Source organism: Helianthus annuus, chromosome 17 (assembly GCF_002127325.2).
Source record: "Helianthus annuus cultivar XRQ/B chromosome 17, HanXRQr2.0-SUNRISE, whole genome shotgun sequence".
Classification (NCBI taxonomy): domain Eukaryota; kingdom Viridiplantae; phylum Streptophyta; class Magnoliopsida; order Asterales; family Asteraceae; genus Helianthus; species Helianthus annuus.
The window spans coordinates 58,364,748-58,377,165 of record NC_035449.2 but is presented as its reverse complement, the minus strand read 5'-3'; the positions used below and the strand labels follow the sequence as shown (position 1 = coordinate 58,377,165).

General features: G+C 38.6%; 1 protein-coding gene across 1 annotated transcript; it reads left to right on the top strand.

The window, feature by feature from the left end:
- Positions 1-2,374: 2,374 nt before the first annotated feature.
- LOC110924262 lies at positions 2,375-2,854 on the top strand. The gene has a single exon (XM_022168293.1). It carries the CDS (start codon positions 2,375-2,377, stop codon positions 2,852-2,854), a length of 480 nt encoding a protein of 159 aa, XP_022023985.1.
- The last annotated feature ends 9,564 nt before the right edge of the window (positions 2,855-12,418 follow it).

The window sequence follows — 12,418 nt, the reverse complement described above, 5'->3', positions numbered from 1 at the left end:
CAAAGTGAAAGGACGATCCAAACTCTGGAAGACATGCTCCGAGCATGTGTAATTGACTTTGGAGGTAATTGGGATAACCATTTACCATTAATTGAATTCTCCTATAACAATAGTTATCACTCAAGTATCGAAGCCTCTCCATTCGAGGCACTGTATGGACGCAAGTGCAGAACACCTGTATGTTGGGCGGAAATAGGAGAAAGTCAATTATCAGGTCCGGAAATTGTGCAAGAAACCACAGATAAGATAATTCAAATCAAGGAAAGATTGAAAACAGCCAGAGATCGCCAGAAGAGCTATACAGACAATCGTCGCAAACCGCTTGAATTCCAATTAGGAGACAAAGTACTACTAAAAGTATCTCCTTGGAAAGGAATTGTAAGATTTGGTAAGAAAGGAAAACTGAGTCCCCGATATGTTGGACCATTTCTAGTGATTCAACGAATCGGACCAGTTGCTTATCGCTTACAGCTACCAGAAGAACTAGCTGGAGTACATGATGTATTTCATGTATCCAATCTCAAGAAATGTTTATCAGACGAATCTCTGGTAGTACCTCTTCAAGACATAGAGGTAAATGAGAAGCTGAAATTCATAGAGAAACCTTTACAGATAGAAAATAGGAAAATCAAGTTTCTCAAACACAAACGACTTGTACTGGTAAAAGTCAAATGGAATTCCAAGAGAGGACCGGAATACACTTGGGAACTGGAGTCAGAAATGAAGCGCAAGTATCCTCATCTATTCCAGTGAATCTCGAGGACGAGATTTTTCCTAAGGTGGGGAGGATGTAACAACTCTCATTAAAAATAATAATTAGAATGATAATTAGTCAAAAAGGAAACCTTAATTGAGACACCCAAGTAATTCCGCACTAACCCTGAAATTTCTGGAATAATCGGAATCGGGATCAGGGCCTCTAAAACTCAGGGGGGCTAAACCCTATTTGATAATTATCTTTTAAAACTCGTTCTTATACTGAAATTCGATTTCAATGTTGAGTCACCGAGCCTATACCACTGAGAAGGCTAGTCTATAAGCTAGACCACACCCTTTACGGACCGTAAGGGTTAGTCCTTACGGACCGTAAGCAAACCGGTTCCCTTACGGACAGCAAGGGTCCAGGCATACGGTCCGTAAGAGACATGAAATTTGCACTATAAATAGCCGACCTTGGCATTCAACAGTTGGTGTTAAAATTTCGATCAAACTCGTTCTGTACATCGAGTTAGGCTCGTATCTCACTAATTAAACACACACTGTTCACGAGGTGCTGCCGCAGAACAGGGTAATTACTCGATCGCTATTACGATTCATTTTCCGGGATCAATATATCCAAAGAATGTCTAAGTGCCACCCACATTGGGTTATACTTTGTCGTTTGTCGATAATTCGATAAATGAGTTGAAGTATTATACTTTGTCGTTTGTCGTTAATTCGATAAATGAGTTGAAGTATTGCACTTTGTCATTCATTGTGAGAATTTGATCTCGTGAGTTATCGTAACTGCTGTATTGATCACTAACCCTGTTTTGTGTGCATTATTGTTGAAATTAGGTTAACAGGGCTAAAATCATATTCTGTCAGTACTAAATCTGCAATGTGAGTTATTCTTCTTTTATAAACTTTTTTCTCACAGTTTGTGAGTTGTTAATTGTTACAATACTCCAAATTATTTTCAGAATTATAACTTACAGTGATTAAGTTTATGTAATCACCAAGTTACAGCCGGTATGTGGGGTATTGTGCACATTACTTGATAATCGTCACCATTGGGGCAGCCATTGGGTGATATGACCATAATCACAGACACCATTGGACAGGTGGGCCAATGGGTCGAGTGGTAAAGTACTGTGGGTAGTTGGTTGATATCAGAAACATTGTAAAAGATCTTACCACTGTGAATTATAACAAATGTGTCATTTTCCAGTAACTAGAATAATTCACTTAGTATTTCCCCGCTGATAAAATCTTTTTCAAACATGTTTCAGGTGATCTGTTGTAATTCAGGAAAAATGCAGGGGGGAAGCATTTCAAGCTTAAGATAGTGGCTCAGTATAAAATAAAGAAATATGTTTTATTAATAAAATCTTGTTATTGTCAATTGTCGGGGTTTCATCCCGAATTGTGAAATAAAATAATCGGGAAAAGTTTTAACTCAGACGATCCTGTAAATAAAATTTCCGCTGCTAAACTCACAATAAATAGAGTACCGCAGGATTTCTGTCCCGCGGCTCCTGGAACGGGTAAAACCGGGCCGGGGGCCGTGACAAAAACGGTAGGAAAAAGTAGAAAGGATTGGTCGGAAAAGCTCGACGACGCCTTGTGGGCATTCCGCACCGCCTCCAAAACACCGTTAGGGATCACGCCCTTCATGATTGTGTATGGCAAAGCATGCCATCTTACGGTAAAGTTAGAACATACAGCTTTGTGGGCATTGAAAACTGTTAACCTCAACCTTACCGAAGCCGCAAGAAGGAGGTTCTTCCAAATCCAAGAATTGGAGGCTCTAAGGGATGCCGCCTATGAACGATCTTGGAGTAACAAGGAAAAGACTAAGGCGTTATATGATAGGATATTGCGAGGGTTGAAAGATTTTAAGGTAGGTGATAGAGTGCTCTTATTCAATTCAAGATTGAAATTGATAGCGGGGAAGTTGAAATCAAGATGGACCGGACCGTACGTGGTAAAGGAGGTGTTTCTATACGGTATCGTCGAGTTGTATGACGAAGTTGATAAAGGTGTGTGGAAGGTAAATGGTCATCGATTGAAGCATTACTTTGGAGGTCCCATTGATACTACCGAGGAGGAAGAAATTCCTCTAGAGGACCCACCCACCTTCACCGAACAATGAGTTGAGGAAGCTTCGTTTGTAGAGTATGTATTATTTGTAAATTTCGTTAATTTTTCGTATTTCTCGTAGTTTTTCGTGTTTGTGTTTTGTGTGTTTGAGAAATTTTGCAGGAAACGTACCATTGAAGAGCTGAATTTGCGAAGAAAACGACGTTCCAGGTAAGTCCCATACTTAAAAAAAAATTGGGATGGTTTGGAGAAGGTTTAAAAAAAGTTAGAAATTTTTCTAAGTCCCAAAACTCAAATTTTTACGAAACATTCTGTTAAAAATTGACCTTGGCGTCGCGCCACCATGAAATCCCTATGTCGTGGCGCAGCGCCACCACTAGGGTCAACATAAACGCTTTTTGAACCGTTTTAAACGAATTTGAACCCTAAAATCTGAACCTTTTCAGCTGAACCATGCCATGGCGCTACGCCACGGCTTATCCTTTTTGTCTTGGCGCGACGCAACCACCTAAATGGTCGCATAAAGACTTTTCTTTCACCAGATTCCCCAAAACCCACCTAATTCCTTCTTCTTCATCTCCACCGCCGATTTTTTTTTATTTTTTAGAATTTTTTTTATTTTTTAGAAGTTTTTTTTATTTTTTTAGAATTTTTTTGATTTTTTATAATTTTTTTATTTTTAGAATTTTATTTATTTTTATGATTGTTTTTATTTTTTAGATTTTTTTTTTTGGATTTTTTAGAATTCTTTGGATTTTTTAAAAATTTTTTAATTTTTTAGAACTGGATCAAAATGGCAATTGAAAAGATTTAAAATGAAAATCCCCAAAATGCCCCTGGTTAAAAATGAGGTTTTTGGATGGAGTTAGGGTCTGTGATCAAAAGGGAAAAGTCAGGGACTCATAGGCGAAAAAAACTATTTGGACTAAAATGACAAATTTGGACAAACCTCGGTGACTAAAATGGCAATTTACTCTAAGTTTAAACTGTTAGAGTTTGTGATCATACGAAAAATAGGAAAAAATAAAAAGTGAGCTAGAAACTGAATGAAAGTAGCGCATTCCTATGTAGTTTGGGTTGGGGATAGTGACTTTACAACCGGATTACCGCTAGGATGTGTGAAATCGACCTTGCAAAGAAAAGTAAAAAGTACCAAAGCTTAAGTAATCCGAGTTGGGGATAGCGACTCTACAGCCGGATTGCCTCTTGGTTAGGGAAAGCAACGTCTACGCTCATTGGAAAAAAGAAAAAATAATAAAAGTGAAAAAAATGGAAAAAAGAAAAAAATTTGATTGTAAGCTCTCTTGGTTTTGATATAACACGGTTGGGAATTGTTCCAGTGATCGTTCCTTTAGTCCTATATGCTTGAGGTGGGAGTAGGTGGACCGTAGATTCTAGTGTGAGGCCCTAGGTAGATTGACCGCACTTAAATTAAATTCACATGATAAGGGCTTGAGATTGGATTCGGGTTTAAAAGGACAAGTATATCTGCAATCGCGGCTAACGCAATCCTTGGTTTTAATAAGATATAAATAATTTTTGAGCCAAGTGATAATTCGTCTCTGATTCCGTTGCATAATTCTTTTTCGAGGACGAAAAAAAAGTAAGTGTGGGGATATTTAATGTATTGCAAAATACATCCTTTATTCGTGTATAGTTTGTAGTATTTCTCGTTATTTTTAGTTTAATTTTAGTTAGAATATGCGTGCTATTGATCAAATTGCGTTTTCCAGGTCTTGGTACTTAAAGTTGTTGGAAATTGAGAGAAAACGAGTCAAAAAGCTGAAACACTAAGTCCCGGAACAAGCTTAAAAGAGTTAGAAAATATTTTGAAGTTTTTGGGATGTGTAAGCTGGGAATTTTACGTGAGAGTTTGTGAAAAAGAGCCATGGCGTCGCGCCATGGCTAAACTGGATACTAGTCACGCCCCGCCACCATATAAAGGAAGATTTCTGAATTGTTTAATCTTCACGCTGCGCCACGAGTTAAGCATATCCCCGTCGCGTGACGCGACGGGGCAATCTGGCGAGTTTCATTTGTTACGTATTAGGGTTTCGTATATAAACTAAAGATAATCATCATTAATGAGAAGTTACGAACTCAAGAAACCCTAGGTGATTTTCAGAGTTGATTTTACGGTTTTCGGAGTATTTTGGCTTGCGGGAATCATCCGGTTGAAGCTCGGAGCATAGGAAAGAAGATTGTTCGGGTCTTATCCCCCGTTTTTCATAGTTTTCTTGTTTTGATACTTTTACGATGAATTCTTGTTTTGAACTTGTTTTGTTTATTTTAGACATCATATTTTCAAGCTAAAACCTTCGTTACTACCTAGGTTAGATGATAGTTTAATAAAGTTTGGATTTTCAATGGTTTCTATTGTTGGTTATGGATTGATCTTTGAGAGTAAATTATTCTAGAACCTCTAATTTGGTGTGTGTGAATATTTAATTTTGATTGTTGATTATTTGCTGTTTCACATAAATTTTGGTGGATGTCTTTCATATAAAGAATTTGTGTTGATTATTCGTATCTTTGCGGGTTCGGGTGAGGTTTGGGTAAATCGGCCGATAGCCGTAGATGTTGGTGCACTACATCTGTTGATTACGTCTAGATGTCTAGGATCAGGTCTTTTATTGTATTGTATAGATTAGGGCGTGATTTACGAGAAAATTAGAGAGTTTAGGCGTATTATAGTTCTGGACCGCTTATACGGACGTTCTGGACCACTTATACGGACATGCCGTTGGAGTGGACCAGACCTGGACCTCTTTAACGGACATGCCGTTGGAGTGGACCAGACCTGGACCTCTTTAACGGACATGCCGTTGGAGTGGACCAGAAATTGTATAAATACCCTTGGAGAGGTCCACAAATGCAACTCTAGAAATTCCATACCGAGGTGCTGCCGGTGTGAGATTCGCATGTAATTAGTGTCAAATCAATGAGAAAAGCATATTAAAGAGATTTCTAGCTGTTTCTACATCAGGTACTTGTTTTCCGCACCTGTATCTGATCGAATTCCTCTGATTGACTCGTTCGGGTCAAGATTCCGATCCTACAAGTGGTATCAGAGCTTCAGGAGGAGGATTTCTACAAGAAATAGCTGAAATTCATCAAAAATTCTATCTTCTACTCATTCTTTTTCAGATTCAGACATATTTCACGGTCCGTTTTGGCTGATTTTTGAATATGTTGTGCGCGATAGTGTATAGATAAACCCTTGAAAGTTTGGGGTTGAAATTCAAAGAAAAAGTGGGTCAAAATGATGTCCGAGTCTAGTCCGCTTTTGTGAACATATCTGGTTCGTTTTTCTGAACCGCTCGAAATTAGGTCTGAACCGCTCGAAAATTTCTGAACCGCTTGAAATAGATGTCTGGTTCGCTCGAAAATGAGGTGTGGACCGCTCGAAATTATCAGCCTGAATCGCTCTTAGGAACGTCTGGATCGCCTTTATGACAACATCTGGATCGCTCTTCTGAACCGCGTTTATGACATTTCTGAATCGCTTTTAAGAACTAAGGGTGAAGGGGGTGCACACCTAATAGGTGAGTGCCCTCTCTTACGCCAAACCAATCCCCGTGTGCCACGTCAACTCCCCTCTTAAACTCCCCTAACACCCCCATTTGATGGCGCCACTCCCCTATTAGGTGAATTGGGTTTTTTTTTTTAAAAAAAAAAAAAAAAAAAAGGGAAAGCATTGATTGGTTGAAAGTGTGCTGGCCCCACCACCTTTCCCCTCTCTCCTTCGGCACCTCATCACCGTTTTCCACCCTCTCTCTCTTCACCGCCTTTGTTGGCGGCACAATCCCGATCGGGATTTCGACTCACCGAAGGGGTTGCCCGAAGGCACCCCGTACCCCCTAAGGTGGATCGCTCGTGTGGACCGCTCATTGAAAACAGTCTGAATCGCTCCAAAAGTAACATGTGGATCGCTCCAAAAGTTGTCAGTCGTTGTGTCTACACCGCTCATAAGACATTATAATCAAAAAGTGTGAACCGCCCAATCCCACCCAATTACAAAAGCCCACTTAACAACATGAACAGCCCAACCCATGTGATACCTTAACCCTTGTGCACATTTAGTCACCGCCCATTTTAACAAATAAAACATCACCCATTATTTCATTAAATAGTGCCGCCCATACAACCGGTCACTTAAAATTACACCCTCATTGAATAATTGTCCAATCATATTTTTAATCCACCGTCGCCAATACCTGCTGACGTTTGCTTTATTGGTTTTTGATAGCTTTGTTTTCAATTTTTTGGGCTTTGTAAACTGTTGTGCACCGCCCACCATGTGACAATTAAATGCAAACAAATCCACCGCCCCTTTAATTCAATATTAACCAATAGTAAAACCCATTTGGTCTTATCATTTCCCACCCCAATAACCCACCGCCCAATCCACTGAATTGTTGTCACCTCCTAAATCAGCTTTTACAATGTTCTCGGCCCACTAAACCCAATCAGCTTTCAAAAGTCAACCGCCATTTTATAAAAAGGTTACCACCGCCCAGCCGTCCATTTAAAAAAAACTGTTGTGCCGCCCATTTTAAAAAGTCGGCCCAATCCGAGCTTTTCTTGTGCACCGCCCTTAACTGCCGCCCCATCTATCAACCAAGAGGCCCGTTTATCTTTTACATTTGCCGTTTTTTAAAAAAAAAATAATAATAATAATAATCACTTGCCGCTAAACTGCCTAATCTTTAGCCCACTTACCATTTACTCAAGTTACTTACCATAACCGCCCAGCCCACTCCACCGCTCAAAACACCCAATCCCAGCCCATGACCGTCCCACAATGTGACCATCATCCAATCAACATCTTATCTTTTTACACTTGCCGTTTTTTTAAAAAAAATACTCACTCACTTGTCAAACATGCACCGTCCCATTAAGCCCATAAATTGTTGACCACTCATTTCCATTTACCCACTCATTTGAGCCTATCAATTTCATTTTTGTATGCAACCGTCCCATTTTCTAAAACAAACCAATCTTATTTTTTCATAAATTGTTGATCACTACACCACTCTACTTTCATAAATTGTTGATCATTATATCATATTAACCAATTAAAACCATTAAAAAAATTTTTCGGCCATTTAGATAGTTGATATATTAATAGGATTTTTTTTAAACATTTTGTTAAAGACATAAAAAATAGAATTGAATTGCTACATGTGATTTGAAATTGTTGTCATCGATTGAAAGTTCATCACTTCTTTTAGTGTGCTTGAGTCGCTTGAAAAGATTCAATTTGGTTGATAGAAATCATTTCACTCGGAAGCTAGTTCTAGTTCGTACAGTTTGGAATTCAAAAGTGTCAAAGGCTCAGTTCATTTGAAAGTGTGTCAGCTTGTACGAAAAAGTGTTAAGTCATCTGATTTTGATCCGAGTCAAAGCAGTTCGCTCAGTGTGTCACTCCGTCCACACAGTTGGTCAACGTTTAGTCTATCAACGTTCAGTCCACACAAAACATTCACCGGTTCGAGTATCAGTTCGTTGTTGTTAATCGATAATTGTTAAACTGATTGTGTGTTGTTTGTTTGTGTCACATCAGGTAATCCGACTACATCAGGTTGTACATCAGGAACATGAGTTCTGAATTCTTCAACGCATTTGCTACACCAAGCACTCCAGCCGCGATTGCTCAAGCCATGAATCTTGAAAATGAGACGGGAACCACCCAGAAACCCCCGAAACTTATGAGTATTGAAGAATACTACGGGTGGAAAGATCGTTTTGAAAACTGGGTTCAGGCAAATCATCTCAGATCGTGGGAATGCATTTTGAAAAAGTATTCGTTACCGAGAACAGAGATGAATGTTGTAAAAGAAATATCCGAATTCACAGATCAAGAACGTGCAATGTACAGAGCAGAGAAAATGATGATCAGTTTATTACAACAAGCAATCAAAGAAGATATTTTCATCTTGCTACAACACGACAAAACAGCTAAATCGATTTGGGATGCTCTTCAGGTCAAGTTCGAGGGTAGTGCGAGCATGGTTAAAAGCAAAGAGGCATTACTCAAGAAAGAGTTCGATCTCTTTAGCAGTTTACCAGGAGAGGATACTAAGGCGCTAATTGAACGATATTGTCACTTAGTGAGATCATTAACAATGATTGGTGTCGATAAAGGTCGTGAAGAATATGTTGATAAGTTGGCTGATGCGTTACCTCAAAAAGAGTGGGGAACGTATTTAATGATCTTGAAAAACACGGGAGTTTATGATGGACTGACAATTGGGCAATTTATTGAAAAATTAGAAGCTCAGAATCTTGAACAGCAAAAGATCGCCAGGATGAACAATCCTAGTGGTCAACAGGATGTTAAAATATACTATAAAGGTAGTGTTCCAGTTTCTGAAGCTGAAAGAAGTCCGAAAATACAAACCGCCTTCAGTGCTGGAGATTCATCAGAAAATGTTGATCAGGGTTCAAACAAGAGCAGCAGTGGTTTTTCATCGTTTCCAAGTGTGAATCCGAAAGAGACTAACACAAGCTTTCAGTCTCAGAGTACGAAAACCGGAAATGGATACATAATTCAGTGCAACATAGCTCTCAACCTTCCAGAAGGTCAAAGCTTCTCTGAAGACACTGCGAAAGACCATATGGCACTTCTGGGTTCAGTTCTGTTATCCTATGAAGGTCTAGTTGCTGGTCGGATTGGAAATCCCATGCTCACCAAAGAGGATTACGACCAAATAGACGCCGAGGAAATGGAACTTATGGATATCAAATGGTGTCTAGCGAGTGTTCTTCGTCGAGCTGAGAAATTCAAAACCATTACTGGGAGAAATGACTTTCTTGATGCACATGTGTCTACTTTAGGTTTTGATAAATCTAAAGTTACGTGTTTTCGTTGCAGGGAGAAAGGCCATTTCAAGCGGGAATGCAAAGGAAGAGAGGCTAGCGGAGCACAAAATCCATTTGGGAAAGATGATTACTACCGCAAAGCTATCTATCAGCAAGTCGGTCGATCCCAAGAACCTCAAACAGCTCACGGAGGAAAGATAGAAGATCCGAAAAGAGCATGTTTGGTAGATTTCAGTTGGAGTGATTACATCTCATCTGAAGCCACTGCAAAACACTTTATCGAACAAGATGATGAGAAACTACCAGAAGGTTTTAGTTGGGATATGTTTGTTGATGAGAATGGAGATTATAAAGCTTTCATTGCAAAGATCGTCCGAGAGCCAGATTTGTTTGCTACTTGGATGAAATCGATTGGTATGAATGTGCCAAGTGGAGATGAAAAATCTGTGTCATCTGATGAAAGTTCAGATGGTGTTGATGATAAGATTTCTGAAAGATCTGGAGAAATTTCAACAGATTCAGATGAAAATGTTGAATATGCAGTTAGTTCTGATGAGAGTGTTCAGAATGAGATTGATTCAGAAAAGACTGTTGTTTTTGATAAATCACCAACTGTTTCTGATTTATCTGATAATGAGTCTGAAAAATCTGCTCACTTTGATCAATCACCAGTTCACAACAGCAGTGATGATGAGGGAGAAAAACTTATAAATGTTGCTAAAACTCATCTTTCTCCTAAAAGTTTTCATGTTTATTTTGCAGATTGCATGGAGAAACTAAAGGGAAAACGACCTTCTAATGAACAACAAACTGAATCTGAAGACAATGAAACTGAATCTGAAGGCGATGTTCAAAATGCAGAGAATGTTGCTGAGAAGATTACTGAGGTTGTTATTGAAGTAGAAAAGGTGATTGAAGTAGAAAAATTGATTGAAGTTGTTAAGACAATCGAAGTGGAAACGATTGTTGAAGTTGTGAAGCCGTGCGAGAAGTGCTTGGAAGATTGCAAGAACTGTGCAGCTAAAGACGACATCATATCTGAGTATGAAAAGAAGAAGGAGCAGTTATTGTTCAACCTCAATTATGTGAAAGAATCGTACGACGTGTTGAACAGAACAGTAACTGGTCTTCAAACAACAAACTCAGAGAGAGAACAAGCGCTTACCATGATGAATGCTACCTTGATGTCGAAACAAAAGGCAATAAATTTTTACATTGAAGAGAGTGCCAAATGGAAGCAGGAGTTGGAAATCGAAAAGATAGAGAATGAGAGAATTAGGAGATTGTTGTTAAGCTACACTACTTCTGATTATCTTATTGATCGTGTTTATCCAACTGTTGCAGGTTTAGAAGCTTTTCAAGATGAGAAGCAAAAGAAGAAGAATGACTGTGGTAAGAAAACGACTGTTAGCTATAACAAGTGTCCACCTCCAATTTGGGATGGGTATTCTCCTAGGAAACCAAATGAGGAGCAATTGGAGAAAGCAGTCAATATTCAGTTAAAAACCGACACAACTGACGTTTTACCAGACAATATTGATGTCACGTTTACCTCGTCTGATACTGATCATGAGTCTGAGTTAATTAAAAAGGTGGTCGATCAGGTGTTGGATATTGATGAGGAGTCCGAGTCGAAATCTGAGTCTGGAGGGTCAAAGTCGTCAGTCAAAAGTTCAAATTCGTCGGTTAAACGGTCTTATAGTTTAGAATTTTTGCTTTCAAAGTCAAATTTGAATGATGAATCATTCGAAGTTGTTTATACTTTGAAAGGTTCGGACAAATTATATTACAATAAAGAGATCCCTATAATGAGTATTAAAACGGAACTAATAAACAAAACTTTCAAACTAACAGAAATCAATATTTCAGAATTAAAAGGTTTGAAAAATTTTGAAAAACCTAAAAAATATACTTCTAGAGTTCAGCAACGTTTAAATAAGAAAAAGGGCAACAATTCTGGTTCTGGTTTTCAAAAGAAACCTAACCAAAATCGTAGCTACAAAAAGAAAGGTCTTGGTTTTATTCCACCAGAAAACCATAAAAATGATAAAAATCCTAAAACAAAAACTGAATTTGTGTCAGGTGGAAGTTCGGATGAAGAACAGAAGAAACCGTTCTGGAAACAGTCAAACCAGGAGTTTCTTGTTGAAAGAAAGAGAAATGGAGCTGAATTGTTTTATCAAAGAGAGACTCGTACCTGTTACAGATGCAATGAAGTTGGTCACATTGCATGGAACTGTACACAGAATATCAAAGCAAAACAGGGAGTGTCTCAGAAGTTGAAAGAGAAAGTTGTTGATGTTGAACCACCAACTGAAAAACTTAGAATGTTTGAGAATTCAAAATTCGAGATTGGTGAATGTTCACAAAAGAACAAGTATGAGAAGAAAGGAAAGGACAACCAGGTCTGGGTTGCAAAGAAAGATGAAGTAAATGTCGGTGATGAATCTGGTTCCACAAAGCCAGAAGAGCCACAAGTTGAGAAAAAGATCTTAGTAAATGATGAGGAGTTTCCATCATTGAAGTTTGACGAAGTAAAGAAGAAAGTAGGAAAAACTGAGATTTCAAATCAGTTCTACAAAGAAAAGGATGATTTTGATGTCGAGAAAACATTCAATGGGAATGTTAAGAAGATATTTGGGAAGATGTTGAGTGGAAGAGCAAAGGGAGTAAAAGATTTTTACGCCACGAAAAAGGCTACATACAATCCAACTGCTCAGGAGTTGAAATCCATCAAGTCTGAGAAGACTTGGATGGATGTTTGTTTTCCATGATAGTCTTAGGACTACGC